The 16,682-nt window shown below is 45.0% G+C and overlaps 3 protein-coding genes across 3 annotated transcripts in view; all 3 read left to right on the top strand.

The window, feature by feature from the left end:
• The window catches only part of tekt2 (tektin 2 (testicular)), a gene marked incomplete at both ends in the record, with an annotated part of 2,782 nt that extends 1,587 nt beyond the window's left edge, over positions 1–1,195 (top strand). The window contains 5 exons of the mRNA XM_079232417.1: positions 1–88; positions 246–353; positions 489–632; positions 759–838; positions 991–1,195. The exon at positions 1–88 is cut by the window's left edge and continues 27 nt beyond it. Of these exons, the coding sequence (XP_079088543.1) occupies positions 1–88; positions 246–353; positions 489–632; positions 759–838; positions 991–1,195 (625 nt within the window). The remainder of the gene's footprint in view (positions 89–245; positions 354–488; positions 633–758; positions 839–990) is intronic.
• A 3,135-nt stretch (positions 1,196–4,330) lies between these two features.
• LOC306749217 (free fatty acid receptor 3) lies at positions 4,331–5,332 on the top strand (the record flags this gene model as incomplete). Its single annotated transcript, XM_079232480.1, has 1 exon — positions 4,331–5,332. One exon carries the CDS (start codon positions 4,331–4,333, stop codon positions 5,330–5,332), a length of 1,002 nt encoding a protein of 333 aa, XP_079088606.1.
• Positions 5,333–10,165: 4,833 nt separating this feature from the next.
• On the top strand, positions 10,166–11,143 carry LOC306749221 (free fatty acid receptor 3-like; the record flags this gene model as incomplete). Its single annotated transcript, XM_079232484.1, has 1 exon — positions 10,166–11,143. The coding sequence occupies one exon, from the start codon at positions 10,166–10,168 to the stop codon at positions 11,141–11,143; it is 978 nt and encodes a 325-aa protein (XP_079088610.1).
• Between the last annotated feature and the right edge of the window lie 5,539 nt (positions 11,144–16,682).

Below are 16,682 nucleotides of genomic sequence, written 5' to 3' on the forward strand. Positions count from 1 at the left end.
GTTCAGCCAGTACAATGTGGCCCGTGCCCAGGAGGCCATGCAGGTGTCCCAGCAAATGAGGGAGGACATGAGCCTCACCAGAGCCCAGGTGTGCATGATGGAGCTCCACCATTTGTAGTGTAAATACTTTAGCACAGGCCTGAATGAAACACAATTAGTGATGCAGGCAATGTCAACTCATTTCTTCTATCATGTCAAATGTGGCACATCGGCAGTTCATTCCTTCTCCACCATGTTTTTCTCAGTTGCAGAATGAGTTGGTCGCTCAGCGCCGCGCCACAGAGTTTGCTCTTCGTAAGCGCACTCACCACGAGGAGCAGGCCCGCGACGAGCTGGAGTGGCAAATAAGAAACGTGAGTCATCAAGTAGTTTATAACAAAGTTTATTTGAGAGAAAGCATGCAGCGGTTGCAGCAGCTCAAATCCAGCCATGTTCCTAGTTGGTGAGAGATGGCTGCTTATAGTTTCAGTGTCTCTGTCTGCATGTAGACCGAAGATGAAATGGCAGAAATGGAGAGAGACATCTATGAGCTGGATGCAGACCTGCAGGCCAAGATGGCCTCCTTGAAACTGGCTCACACGCGACTGGAGAACAGGACCAACAGACCTGGCATGGATTTGTGCAGAGACGAGGTTTGAAATACTGTAGTACTGTAGTATTTAAAATATAGAATATTAGCATTAGCAGCGGATGCTACGGTAGTGATTGGTCATTGCGTTCATGTGACTTTGATCTTTTTCCTCCCCGTTTGCTTGCAGGTGCAGCACGGCCTTGTTCATGAAGTCCATCAGCTGGAGGCCACGATCCTGGCTCTGAAACAGAAGCTGTCTGAAGCTCAGTAAGTCAGAGTCTGATCCACGTGGATCTTATTTTTGATACACATGTTTATTTACGGCTTCATCAGCAAAACATGTTGCACAGTTGGACTGTTTTGAATGCTAAAAAGGGGGAAAGAAAGCACTCTAAAACGTTCACCCATGCTTTTCTCAGGCACTCTATGCAGAAGATGAAGCTCCATCATTCCCGCATGTTGCAGGATCTTTCCAGAAAACAGGAAGCCCTGTCTCTGGAACAACGAAGCATGACCACCCGCTCCCGCCTCGCATCGACCTCCTGCACCGAGAAAACCCCGGTGCTGCTGGTTCCACTCACCAACTCCAGCGGCAGGAGCAACCTGCAGCTGCTGGCTCAGTGAGAGTAGCTGGTGTCCAGGTCCTGGAAGGGAGGGGACACAACTCATGGAACCATGAGGGGGATTCCTTCATGTTTAGCTTTGACTTTGACACTTGGATACATTCAAGTCTCTTAAATGAATTAATCGTCCCCATTACTGCTGGAGGACCAAACACAATTTAATCTATTTATTTAATTTGTTCTGTGTTGTATTAATAATCAATTGTGTACTTATTCTGTGTCTATTTAAATTCCACAAAATAACTATAATGTGGATTATATGCTTGATTCCTCCCGTCTTAATTAAACATTTAGTCCTGAAGATATTTCTGGTGTCTGAATATATGTTCACAAAAATGGTTTTAGCATCATTTTGATGATATGAAAATGTTTTATGTGATACAAATGGCTACAAAGTCTAATAATGTACTAATGAAAACATAGTTATGAATATTGCATTCCATTTCTGCTCTTAATGCCTCGTTTTTTATACTTTCAAGTAATTGGCTGAAAATGAAGGAGGCATCTGATTGGGTACAGTGTTAAAAAAAAAAAGCATTTGCGAATCCAGGGATGCCATCAAACTATCAAACTAGGCTGTGCTGATCAAATAAGAATTGAGCTTGTGTGACCCGGCTGCCATGTTGAATAATGGTTGCGCTGAGAGAGAATTTGCTATTTGTATTGGAGAGTCAGTTATCTCACAAAAGGAAGTTCTGAGGTCAGCAAGCAAACAGACAGGCATACTTCCTTAAAGTGCTCTGAAAAGGCTCCTCAAGCGAATGTTTTCAGCTGTGCAACTTGTATTTATATAAAATATATAGATAGCAGCCCCTTGCACATGTGTGCTGAAAAAAAGAAGCTTTTTCTGCTTAATCAAGTTCATTTTCTACCATTAGAAAAACAAGTATATTTGTTATTGGAGGCCACACCTACCTGGGATTATTTTGTATGAGTCCATGCATTGTTTTGTTTTTTTAGAAAAATACTGCATAAATCCACCTGGTTATGCGAAAACATATCCTACCTCAGATCTAGAGATATTTCCCTCAGGAGGTGGAAACCAAAAACAGACAAAAGAGAGAGAGAGCTTTCGACTTACATTCATCAGGTGGACACAACCAGGACTCCAAATGAATGATAATATTTCTCCGTATCTGCCATAACAACTTAAAAAGATGATATGTCAATGTTGTCATAATTAAATTTTGCAGGTTTAATATCTTTAATAATACCGCTTCAATTAAGGGTTCCAATGTTTTTGACATGGCGAAGGAAAGATCAACCAATATGTGTGAGCTTGAGCCAGAGGAGCAGAGAGGGAAGTCTCAAAGTTGGGATGTCGACAAGTGTAATGTCTGGAGCTCCATAGACAATGAATAGGAGACGGATTCTGTGTTGTTTTCTTTTTTAACCCCAAATGAGATTTGCTCTATTGCTATGTTCTCAGTTGTGAAACAGGAAATATACGGCTATAATCCCCCTTGAGGCTCTCAATGACATCTACATTCTACAGTATAACATATTTCCCAATTCACTGCCTATGGAGCACTTTATGCTTGATGACATTACAAAGCATAGTTTTGGGAGAGAGTTGTTAATGTTTACTAATAGTGTTGGACTGTCTTAGACCACAGGAACAACATGTAGGATTTGGGGAAATGGGCATAAATCTCCTTAAAAGGAGCAGTGTGTTGGATCTAGTGGCATCTAGTGGCGAGTTTGCAGATTGCATCCAAATGAATACCCCTCCACAGTGGCCTTCGGGTAACGTAAAAACGAGGAAAGATTCGTGCTAAAGCCAGTGTTCGGTTTGTCCCTTCTGGGCTACTGTAGAAACATGGCGGTGCAACCAGGTGGGCTCTGTGAAGAGGACCAGTGTAGATATGATGGGCTCATTCGAAGCTGACAAAAACACAAAGATTCTTAGTTTTAGGTGATTTAACACTAACATAGTTATGAATATTACATTTGATTTCTTTCTGCCTTTAAGTGTTTGGTTCTTGGGCAAATATTTAGATTCAGGGCAAATAAGAACATTAGAGAACATTGTGGGATTCATGCCTTTTTCCAATATGAGCAAAATGAATCATCGAGTCAGTCATACCCATTTCCTTCAAAGCTCTGGCTTCTGTGATTGACAACTTAGCTGGAGCTAATGAAAAGGCCCTCATGATGGAAATACCCACAGCAACCGCCTGAGGCTTTCTGAAAAACAAACTGAGAAGAAATATGAGAGGTGCTAACTTCTGCTATTAAATTAGATCAATATGTTGTAAATACTTCACTAGCTATCAGAAGAGTAATGATACACACGTGTTTTTGTTTCTGCTGCAGGTCTTTTCTTGGAAAAAAAACCCTTCTTGGTATCCGTCATCCTGCTCCTAATAAAAATGCTCCTGCAACAAGCCGCAGTGATTTTCTGCTCCATTTTCTACGCCGACATGGCATGGCGCACCCACCTTTCACACATACTCAGTAAAGAACTCATTCTCCACCATAAAACTGAGGAAAGCGCCCAATGCGACACAAACAAGTCAACGTTTCCCAAAGCCCAACCCATCCTGTCCTCGCATCGACCATCAACTTCAGCACATTTATGACTTTACTGCCCTGGCCCTCCAGTTCATTTAGACTGCCTCGGCTTTAAGGGGATGGCCATGCGCTCTCTGACACGCTGAATTAGCCTGAATCACTGCACTTAAGGGCCCAGATGCTACCTGTCTGTTGCCCTCCACTGAGAGGGCAATTAAGGCAGCCTGGTGCCTGCTAAAGGCCCCCTTTTTCTGCATGAGTGGATGCGTCTCCTTATCTGCATCTCTGTCACGATGTCGTGTGCACCTCGCCCCTTTCCTGCCCACCTTGTGGCCACCGCCTCCTTTTTTCCCTTCCAGTGTCAGAGTTGTTGTCGCGTTTGACAAACCCTGGAACTACAGCGGCTCGGAAAAGGACACAGCCGGCCACGAATGGAGCATCGGTCTTTTAGGAAGACGTGATTGATGAATGGAGAGGACCCGAGGACAACCGCGCACCTAACTACCCGTCAGATAATTCCATTATTTGCTCGTTGTGCGTCGAGACCTGGTTCCTGTTTTGACGACGCATCCTTGTCATGGTCAATTGGAGCCAGGGCTTCCCTTTGGCCGGCCATGAAAACATGCAGGTGTCTTCCAAGGATTGCGTCGCCCTCTCCGTCTACATCTTCACCTTCCTGCTGGGCCTCCCCGCCAACGTGCTGGTGCTGATCGTGTATGCGCGCAAGGCCCGCAAGCGCGGCGCCACGCCCAACGTGGTCTACGCGCTCAACCTCTGCGTGGCCAACCTGGTGCTGGTGGCCTGGCTGCCCGTCAAGGCCCTGGAGACTTTGCTCCAGGACTGGAGGCTGCCGGCCCCCGTCTGCCCCGTCTACAGCTTCTTCCTCTTCTCCTCGCTGTACGGCAGCTGCCTGTTCATCACCGCCGTGACGGTGGGGCGCTACCTCAGCATCGCGTTCCCGATCGTCTACAAGAGGTACCGGCGAGCTCGGATCTCTTGCTTCATCAGCGCCGCCTTGTGGTTCGTGGTGCTCCTCCACCTCAGTTTCGCCCTGGTGGCCGAAGGCGGGGCTAACTTCGTCTCCATTAGGGACGACGCCTCAGTCTGCTACGAGCACTTCAACGCCTCCCAGCTGGCCGTCCTGCTGCCCCTACGCCTGGAGATGTCCATCGTCTTCTTCATCTTGCCTCTCATCGTGACGTCCTTTTGCACGCTGCGCTGCGTCACGCTGGTGTGGCGCTCGAACCTGCGCCCTATCGGGAAGAGGAGGGTCCTGACTGTCGCTCTGTCCACGCTGGCCGTGTTCGTGGTGTGCTACGCGCCCTACAACGCCTCGCACATCGTGGGGTTCGTGTTGGAGGCAAACGTCGAGTGGAGGACGTACGCCATGCTGACGAGCTCCTTTAACGTCTTCCTGGAGCCCGTGGTCATGCTGATGCTGTCGCCGGCCGTGTCCAGGGGGATCGTGGGAAGAGTCTGCGGACGGCAAAGCCAACTGAGCCGGAATGAGGGGCGTCGGTATCGATGCAACAGCGCCAACAGGGCCGCGAACGTCCGGGCGCCGCACACGCTCTCCGAGAGGAGCCAGGCGGAGGCCGAGGTGACGAAAGAAAGTCAGGGGTGAGGTCACAGCGACTTCAGGGATTTAGGGGGCCGGGGGGGAGTAGTGACAAATCCAAAAGGGGAAACCAAAAAGAGAAAATGACAACCTTCATGGACAGTCTGATAGAAGCTGATCGTGCTCCAGAAAATCTATAGCGTCACCACCGAAGCATCACATCCAGTGGACCTCCTTTTTGACCTTTTCCCTTTAGAATAAAAAAAGGACAAAAGATGACCATAAGTGTGGCCTGTTGATGAATCACTCATCATCATTGAAACTCCATGATTCAACAAGTCTTGGTTTTAAAGCAGCTGAACTTAACACCAGATGATGAGGACAGACGTGTCCGAGCCTCACTGCTCCAAGCTGTAACCGGGGAAACACTAGACACATCGTCATGCTCTCTTTTGGAAAGTGTTTTCAATGCTTGTCCTGCTGTGACGAGTCAGAGCCGTTCCACTGAGGCATTTCATCAACAGTTTGATGTCTGAAATTAGTTATGCGTTTTCATGAATATCGGCTGGTGCATTTACTGCTTGGTTTCTGAAGATGTTAATTATCTTTTACGTCTTTTCTCTTGTAAAATGTTCAAAAGTGGCCGTCAAAATAAAGTATGCTATTTACAAATGTATTTTGTTTAGGTTGTCTTTAGAGGAATACAGTATATGTATATATTTTGTGTGAATATTTCTAGCTTCCTGTTGGCTACAACACACACATACACACACATTCTAAATTGTGTTCATCTTTTATCAAGGAATGGTCATTTTATTATAATTAATAATATTAATATATTATAAATCAAGTACTATAAGTTATATTAAAAATGAATATATATTTTTAAAGTTTTTGCCCAAAGATGGTGAAATACATTCACCATTGCAGGATTTTTTTTCTATCAGACATTTCTGAAACAAAAACATATGTTTCTGCTATTTTCAGTATTTACTGCATTCAGATACAGTGTGTTGCTCTTTACCGTTTCATGTCCTCATGCTTGAGCTGCTGATGAATGAGTCACCACCGAGGGCCCAAGATGACTGCTACTCCTTCAGAAGCACACCACGCTACATGCACTGTAGATGAACCCTGACAGCAGAGAAGAGGCCTTGTCCAAAACATGCCTTCTTCATTTTATTTGGCTTCACGAAGCGTCCACGTAATTAAAGCAGTCATAAGAAGTAAACGTGTTCAGATGTTAGTGTTCCTTAGTCATCCTGGCCGTAAAGTCAATACAGAAAAACATACAAAATAAACCAAAACATACAAGACATGTATATATCATGACTATCACGTTACATAGAAAAAACAAAACACAGGGGTGTTGTAGATTGCAAAATAAAGTGAGATCATTTTATTATGCTCAATTTGCGCACAAATACATAACCTCAGTGGCACGAAGAACACAGAAGAGGCGTGCAGACATTTATGTTGAAGGCGGGACTTCAACATAATATAAAACCGTGAATGCAAAACAATAATATTGAGTCCTGAGTATTAAACATGAAAACAAATGACATAGCCTGCATAATAAATCAACAAGAAAGGTAGAGTACAGATCAGTCAGGTGTGTCTGCGAAGACCGCTGCTGTATTGTGCGTAAAACTCATCTAAACACAAAAGCAAGCACTCGACTCAAAGCCGTCGTATAATACACCTCATACAATCTTGTTCAAAACTAAATGAAGTGAGCAGCAGAGCGATGGCCGAGAGGAACGCAGCAGTGTGTGTGTGTACTGGTTCCAGTGGGCTGTTGATGGTTAGCCAAACGCACCGAACAAAACAATGAAAGTACTAATGGGCTGTAAGACGTGATGGCATTCATTTCATTCAAACTCAAAAACAAGCGGCGACGTATACAAGCAACTGGCAACTTAAACTCACCAAGCTGTACGGCCGCCTACAGCAGTGTGTGTGTGGGGGTTGTGTTAGCCGTTAGCAAAACAAAGCACTCAGCTGTGTGATCACCAACGGGCCTGTGTCCTGAGTTGAGGGAGGAGTCAGCAGGCACTCAATGACTGAATAAAACAAGCAATACAAGTCGCCACAACCACAAGAGGTCCTTCAGCGTCCTGCCATTACTGAGCAGCACACATATTATCAGTTTGCTGCAGCAGAATGTGAGATTAGCCGCGGACAGACGCAGAGCTGCACACTCACTCACAGACACGCAGACACGCCCATCGCCATGACCCTCCTGGTCGGGGATAATGTGTATGAAAAAACAGATTTGGCGATAAGGACATGGAAAACAATCAAATAAATGCAAATAATGCAAAGTGAACATCCAAAAAAATATCTTTTAAGAATTAAAAAAGATTCTGCCTCTGATTGGATAACTTTCTCTGCTGAGGACTGCGGACAGAGATAAAGGCACTAGATCGTGACGCATAAACTGTCCGATATATAAACATCAATAAACTATATGGCGGCTGGTGGGAGGAGCTGTGATGCGAACAGGAGCTGAACACACCTGTCGCCTCCTCAGAGGACCAGCTGTCGGCTGCCACAGGTGGAGCCTCACATGCCGCTGGTTCGTCTTCCCCGGACGTCTCTCACCGGAACAACTGGTGATGGTTATCTGAAGTGAAATTCTGAAGCTACTGTGGTGAATTCATGAAAATGTAAGTTTTCATGTTTGGCTCTTGTGCCGAAAATCACACGAGGGATTTGTTTAATTCCTTTTTAGCATATTTTATTTGTAGGTTTGTACGTTTGTATGTAATAGTATTTAAAGTGTATTAGCTTTTCTTTTATTTCACCGGCAACGCAGAACCCCTTGAAATAACTTTTTTATTGCAACATAATTTGATTATCTGGGGGTTTAAAAAGAGAAACACTCATCAGAGATGAAGTCTCCTGATTGCACGCTCACCTGCAAATAAAAGTGACAAAGGAAGGTGTAACTTTGAAGCCGCTGCATATTTACTGCAGCGCTACAGTGAAGGCAGAATGAAGATGGGACCCAGTGGTGGGCAGCGCAGAGAGAGATGCCTGCGTTCAACATCTGCTCTGCTCTTTGTCACTTCACAGCCTTTCACACAGAAGAGTTCATACGTCCACCTACATCACAGCGAGAGTTTGGAGCGGTTGCTGAGATACGTTGTTTGGACAGGGAGGAGAACAAAGACTGTGTCCCGGAGCTAATTAAACTCCTCCCGTCATATTGACCGTGATACAGCAGATACTCAGGAGGACGTGCTTATTAAGTGAAGCCCTGTGATCGGATCAGACACTCGCGCATGCTGCCACCGGGCCGGGGATGGAGAGCCTGGTTCATAACGCTTTAAAGAGGTGAGCTAGTCACACTTCTAACAAGTAACGTATAAATGAAGTGTATTCATCGTATTGTCTCGTTTTGTGGCCCTTGTTTGATGTGAGGTGCTGTTGGGTAAAACCGCACCTCACGGTTGAACTTGAAGGATTGTCTGTCTACGAAGCGTCGAGCCTTTTTAAATATCTAGTATTTGTGACTATTTCCTTTTTATTTAATTTTTTTAAGATGACCTTTTTCAGTGCTGGTGCAGCGCCCTGAAATATATGTTACTTCATATGTCTCGCTGATTTAACACGACTGTGTCCATTTCTAATAATTTACTTTAAATGTGTGTTTAGGTTCATTCATATGTTGTTTGAGAACATTGATTACCTGCACACACACTGGCTGAAGGGAAGAAAGTAGTTGTTTACCCTGAAGAAGAGAGCGCTGTCTCTTTAAGACAAAAACATGTTTGTGTTTAACGTGGATTTGTTAAAATAAAAGTAGCAAACCGAAGGAGGACGTGTTTGTGGACAGCACCATGAACCAGGAGGCTTTGGGTAGTTAAAGGCCAGTTAACATATTGCTGGTTCTAGTCTTTTCATTGGATTTGTTGACATTAAGAAATAAAAAAATATATATAGAGGAGCGTATCCTTTTTCATGTTGCTTTCTGTATTCTCATTTTTCTCAAGTTGCATGTATCAACTGAAAGAGTGTGACGTTTTAAAGAAGATGACTATTACAAACGAGACGGCTTGTGAGATATTTGAAGCAACATTTCTACGTCTTTGCTTGCAATAGTTACAATGAATGAGTTAATTTGAATAATGAATGCATCATTGTCACTCACACATTTCAGGAGCAACTTTGACCATTTTCATTTTAGGGGATAAAAAAGCAGAATAAAAGACTCATTGCCTTCACAGAAGAACCTGAATAACCTAAAAAAGATGAATGTAATTGTATGGCTTGATCTTGTACATCCAGGGTTTCCTTCTGGAAGTAGTTCATATTTTTGTGGTAAGCATGCTTACATGGCAATGTTAGAGAGTATAGGTATAGAGTTAGAGTTTTTGTTTTGTTAGCATTGCACTGGTTCTCCTGACACAAAGTCAATGGGATTTTTCCATTGGATTTTAGATTTGAGGGTTTTAGATTTTAGGGTTTTAGATTTTAAAGTGAACGCCACTTTTATGATTATTTTATTTAACCGAAATGAAGATACATACAATAAACACAAAGTGCCGCTGAAGCTGATGGGAATGTCATTAGCTTTGCAGGTATTTGGTCAAAAACCAAAGCGTTGGACAAATACAATTTGGACTTGATTACAACTCATCCTCTGGGGACCATGAATGCCTGGACAAAGCCCCATGGCAATCCAATCAGTATTGAAATATTTAATGTATTACCAAAGCGGTGGGTCGAACGACATCCTAAACTTTAGAAAGCCCTCAATAAATGCTATCAATCACAGATTTAAAAGAGGGAATATCTCTCTAAAACATCAACTAAATCCGCCTTGAATTCTTTGCCGATGTGATTTTTGTTTCCAGTGTCTGAGAGAGTCCGTCCTCGGCGTGAGCAGCCGCCATGTTGTACAGCCATCGCCTGCCGCTGGCCGTCTACATCGTCACCTTCCTGCTGGGGGTCCCCGCCAACATCGTGGCATTCTGCACCTTCTGCCGCAAGGTGCGGCGCCGGGCGGCGCCGATAGACATCCTCCTCCTCAACCTCACCATCTCCGACCTCATCTTCCTGGCCATCCTGCCGTTTAAGATGAAGGAGGCCTCCGACGGCATGGACTGGCTGCTCCCCTACGCGCTGTGCCCCTTCACCGGGTTCCTGTTCTACGTCACCATCTACAACAGCACCCTGCTGCTCACGGCCGTGAGCGTGGAGCGCTACCTGGGCGTGGCCTACCCGCTCAGGTACTCGCTGTGTCGCAGGCCTCGCTACGCCGTGCTGACCAGCGCCCTGTTCTGGGTGGGGACCTCTCTGAACCTCAGCATCGTCTACATCATGCCCTACGTCCAGTGGAGCAGAGAGACAAACCCCGGCGGCGGCAACGGCAGCGCGTCCGCCTCGCCTCCGCCCACGTGCTACGTGAACTTCACCGACGAGGAGCTCGCCATCGTGCTGCATTTCCGCCTGGAGCTCTGCCTGGTTCTCTTCTGCGTGCCCTTCCTCATCTGCTGCTTCTGCTACACCAACTTCATCCTCATCCTGTCGCGTCTCCCGAACATCGGCAGGCGCCGGAGGCTGCGCGCCATCGGTCTGGCGCTCGGCACCCTATTAGTGTTCGCCGTCTGCTTCGGGCCGTACAACGCCTCCCACCTGGTGGGGTTCGCTCGGCTGGAGAGCGAGGAGTGGAGGGACGTGGCGTTGCTCTCCAGCACCTTCAACGCCTGCCTGGATCCCATCATCTTCTACTTCTCCTCGGCGGCTGTCAGAAGCATGTTAAACCACTGCTTCAGGAACATCGTGGCAAAGCTGCACATCCTGCGGTGCGGAGGAGGGGATCCAGGCGTTCCTCTCCAGAGACCCTTCCAAGACGGACAAATACAATGAAGCTCCTCTTCCTTGAAAGTTCTGGAGAAATGTTTAAACGTAAATGTCTTTTTGAGTGTTTGTTTATTTAATGCAACAAAAAAAAAAATGGACAAAATGAATACATTTGAGATGACCCGACCCCTGTGGCTAACAGAGGTCGGTGTCCTTGTTTCCCGTCATGTTTAACTTTGAAACTTCATTTAACATTAATTCAAAACAAACAGAACCGTGACACCGTAGAAATGGCCAACACGTCCGCATGGCGTCACTTTGTAAACGCACTACGACGCTCCGCTTCAGCGCCGACGAGCACGTGGTTAACACCGTGGGTCCAAACAAAAGCACCTCGCTAGGTTTAGGAAAAAACATTGGTTGGGCTCCAAATAAGTACGTAAATTAAGCTAAATGTCAACGTGACCGAAAAAAGTACAGAAAAAAACATCAAACTTCTAAATAACTCTGGACAGACACAGAGGTGCACAGACACACAAGCGAGCGATCGCATGGTTCTCCTGGCGGCGGTGAGGACCCAGGAGTTAGCCCAGCCGGCCCTGAATGCAGCGCGTTGATTGGATCAACTTCTGCCCCAAAGCACTGATGCACACAGTTGTTAATTTTAGATATGGAACCAGTGGGCGTCCCAAAATACATTATTTTTCCTGCTTCAAAACCTCTGGAGGATGTTAGGGGTTTTTAGAGCCGACTCGCACACCCTTCCGGACGCACTAAACCTGGCCTCGTAACCTACGCAGCCCCGTTGTTGAACAAACGTGAATACAGGATGTGGAAACATATCACTGGGGGTTTGAACTGTGCCTTCATGAAACAACCATGATATATGACCTCCTGTTAACTTGCGGCGCAACAAGGACGCCATTTAATCAAAGTTGAGTGTTTTACAGGAGCGAGGGATAAAGCAATTAAAAACCAGCGGATGTTACATCGGCAGGAAGTGTAAACACAGAGATTACACAAAGGAACGTTATAAAGTATGTCTTTCAAACACGGCGCTGATAACCGCCCCGTGGCCATTTCCTGTCCGGTAACAGTGAACCCAGCTCCTGTGATAACGTCCCTTTATAGGGTCCTGGTGTATGCTGCAGCGCCGGAGTTCATTTATTAGTTTATTCCGCACGCCTAGAATGTATAAAACAAACTTAATGAACCTCATCTTCTGTTCCAGGGAAAGAGTCTGCTGAAGAGCAATGCATGCTGGATGCTACGACACGCTTCTGTGCAGCTCTTCCTTTCATGACTCCCACGGCTTACAGACTAGTTCATTTGAACGGAACTGTAATTTCAGGGACATTTCGCTTTGAAAAACCAACCGTTAACCACACGGTGGCGCTAGCGGTCAACTCAGAGGACCAAAAGCAACAATGATCAGACCTGAGGGCGCCTCCAAGGGACCCTCCTCTCACCTGAGGCTCTATTTATCAATCTGGATGGTTTTGGGGCGAGTCGCCTGGTTTAGGGGAAGTTTGCCTTCTTTCCAGTGTAATTGTACGATAAGGCACCGGCTTGTGGTTTTAATAGTCCACAGACCTCATTGAGAGAAGTTTCATGTCGGCTCTAAAACTAGATCGCTAAATAGCAGGTCAGGAAAAATATGTATTTTTGGTTTTGAAAATGTAACTTGTGTTTTGCTGCCCTCTAAACATTTGCATTTCCTTTTAATGATGACGACACGTCCTCCTGATGTTGTCTAAATATGAAAAACAAAACACATGTTTCATACATAGAGTATTTATTCCAAAAAAATTAAATATGACAACCAAATAAAAAGGCTCAACTTAGGACCAGGATCAGATGAGAGTTAAGGCCCCCCAAAAAATAACGGTCTTGACGTACAGTTTTACTTCTAAAAGTGACACCATTTAATAATCAGGCAAAAAAAAAAAAAAAACATTAATATACTGTGAAACCCAAACATTGTTTTCTTTGCGTATGATATGCAGCCAAGCACAGAAGAGATTTATTATTGTGGGGAAACGGGCACTCGAGGAGAAACAACTCAACCGAAGAGCTTTCGCGTGTCTGAAAAACGTCTAAATAGAGATAAAGGAGGAACATAAAAAAAAATGGCGTGCGTACACCGAGGGAAGGCAAAACTGGTTGCACAGAAACTTTTAGGATTGCGTCATTATTGCCGTCCATTCAAGAATGAACACTGAAATCAAAAAGGCGCAAAAGAAGGGGTCTCGATAGAAATAAAGATGAATAAATAATGCTACATCGCGTCTAGACTGAGCTACTCGTTACCTACAGAGTCGTGAGTGTTCCCCTGTTCTTATTGTGTTCGTTAGAGATGTTGGTTTTTGGGTTGTGCTTGAGTGCCCGTCCACTGAACCCACCCCCACAGGCCGTTTGGTCCTGTCAGCTCCACACTGAGCAGTTCTGCATATTTTTGTGTTCTTGGCATATGTCGGAGGTATCCACACACACAGACACACACACACACAGACACACACACGTAAAACAAATACATATACGCACACAATCACGCCTTACAGTATTGTCATGTATCAATATATACTCGTCAAAGTAGACTCGGGCCTGTGGGCCCTTTTCTGAAAGTTAAGATTTCTTTGATTTACTTGGTTGATTTGTTGTTTTTCTTCAGCACCATCAGGAAAGGCACAGTCTGTTTACGGATAAAATCGGTCCGAGGATGAACTTTCGACCCTCCTCCTCCTCCTCTTCATGAATATGCGAGAAGAATGCAAAGTAAAAAGGCTCTGCTTTAGCAAGTGCATTGAGAAATCGATCAAATTCAAAGTTCACTTCTTTATGAGCGTTTGAGATGATAACATGACAGCAGGAGGAGGTCTTCTTCACAGGTCGTCTTCACGGGAGGAGGGTCGGCGGTTCATCCCGTCACTTGCGCGACAAGAGAAACCGCCCCCGCCCCCGAAGCGGTCTCCGTAAAGCAGGTTCGACGCCGCAAAACACACATCAGCGTTGCTTTTCACACAAGTAAATCTATTGCATCATCAAATCACAGACCACCACGATTATTAAACGGCCGTATATATCCACACGGCTTCTGTTTCAAATAGGACTTTGTTAGAAAAAAATAAGTGGTGTGTGCGTTACATTAATACCTCTACATATAAATATATCTCAATATTTATTCATCAGACTTAAAAATGCTTTTTATTTCACGAGGACAAAGGCATAGATGTCCAGCTCTGTCAGACACGCGGCTCTACAGCTGGAGTCACTGTACGAGAAAAAGGGTACTAAGGCTCCAGATAGACTTTAAAAAGAAAACAAGCAGAGCACTAGCCAACAATGTTAGACATGCCCACGACTAATCCTCTTCAAGTAAAATAAAATGCTGGTAATGTCTGACATTAAGAAACGGATGCAACATGACAACAAACAGGGAGACAAGCTGCTCGGATATATCCTTAGAATTAAAATGTTTTAAACCGTGGGCGACTTCGAACAAGTCTGTCTAACCATAAAAACAACTCTTTAAGTGCAGTAAAATACCATTATTCTCTTAATCTCTCTGTATTAATATATAGCCTATATGTATCTGATGAAATATTAAATAAATGTTTTTTTTTTCTTATAGCAGCTCAAGTTTGGTTGTGGCGACACGTGGCTTGCAGTTAGCAGTACAGAGCAGAGCGACCCTGTTAGGCCCCGCCCCCAAGTCCTCCACCCCCACCCCCCTGACCAGGCACGTTGGTTTGGTCCAAGTGATGAAACCTCAAGGCTTCGTCTGTATTAAACTGTACTGCGAGGCCGTGAAGGACCACATTTCAACGACTGGGCATTGAACAACCGAGGAAGTTCTTTCAACGATGGCCCATTAAAAAGGCGTGAATAATATAGATAAACTTCATAATGTTGGACTCTTCCATTTACGTGATTTTATTCGGGATCGATTAGCAACCAGTGTGTCCAAAAGTAGCAGAAAATCTGTTTCCTCTACTTTTCTCCAAAGTAGAGGGCTCTTTCGCAGAACTAGGGGAGCAGTGAGTCGCTGAACAATCCATGGAAAGAAAAAATAATTGAAACCATTTCGATCAACAATTCATAATTTGTTTTTTTCAAGCAAAAAAAGCCCAAATTTGTGAGAACTTTGAGCTTTTCCTTTGTCATGTATGACAGTAAACTGTTTACCTTTGGAGTTTTAGACAAGACACCGGCTATGCCTCCGTGGGCTGTGACACACATTTCTGATACCTTTAGACAAAATGATTCATTGATGGCGAAAACAAGCAATTAGTCGCAGCTACTACTCAGAACTGTGACAGAACTGAAACTAAGACCAGACTTCCTCTGAGGACAAACACAGCAAAGCCACAGTAGGCGGTAAAGAGACCATGAAAGTCTTTGACTGGCAGTGAGTCCTCCTGTTTCACACCAAGAACTCCACAATCTAATCCAGTCCAACACAACGGTCCTGCGATAACGTCTACCTTTACAAAGTTTGTGAAGTTATTGTTGACAGTCAGAAATGTGTAACTTAAACTACATGTCAACAAAAAAAAACAACATAGGCACCATAAAGTCAACCGTATGGCAGGACCAAAGTATCGGACTGCGGTACATTGCGGTACATTGCGGTACATTGCGGTGGGGGTGGGACTCTGAGAGCGCGTCGCTAAACGTATGAACAGAGGCGACCCAAACCGACATACGATAAAAAGCTTTCCACCCGACCGACCGCTCACGCTCGTAACCAAATCAGGCACTTTGTTTAATCTCTTCTGAACGGCGTCGGGCCTCGCAACGCGACAGTCACGCCGAGCAGCTGCGCACGTCTCTGAACACCGAGTCTACAGTCACTTGCCAAAACTCACTCGTAACGAAACGACGCCGTACCCACGCGAATACCCGCGGGTCCGCGCTCCCCACCGGACCGGCTCGCTCTGCGCCAACGCCGCAGTTTCTCCACAAACTAAAAATTGGTCGAAAAGGCTCGTGGTCGTGAGAAGACGCTAACTGCTCTGCTCTATTGCCGGATGTCGAGTTAAGTTAGAAAGAAAAGATGATTCATAAATAGCGAGAAGAGTGAAATGCACACGGTTTGGTATGACAAGCTGAACTACGAGAGAGAGGTCTAAAGCGGTCTGAACCATGGCGTCGTATTCAAACAGTCTTCATGCAGCTCGCCTCGCAGTAAGGCATCATGCGATGTACAATGCTTCATCGATGGCTGTACGAGGCTTTGTTTAAAAAAAATTAAATTAAATAAAAATGAAGATTTCATTCGGTGCTATGCGTCTTACTGTCTGGCTGAATGACTGAGAAGAAACACTGGCTTAAAGGGAGACAGAAGAGCAACCGCTGAGGCAGCCTGTCGTTTGAAAGGGGGAATAAAAATAATAATAATAAAAAAGGGGTCAAGCTTTAGTTTTTTTACGAGCTTTCTGTTGCCGTGGTAGCAGCACATTCGCTCGAGAGAGAGAGAGAGTTAGAGAGAGAACACAGACAGTACTGCATCTAGAAAAGCTGAAAAGTCACAAACAAAACATGTAAAACCGTCTACAATATGAATCAGCAACAATCGGCTCAACGTGAGGCTCCTCACTGGTTC

Source organism: Taurulus bubalis, assembly GCF_910589615.1.
Source record: "Taurulus bubalis genome assembly, chromosome: 16".
Lineage (NCBI taxonomy): Eukaryota > Metazoa > Chordata > Actinopteri > Perciformes > Cottidae > Taurulus > Taurulus bubalis.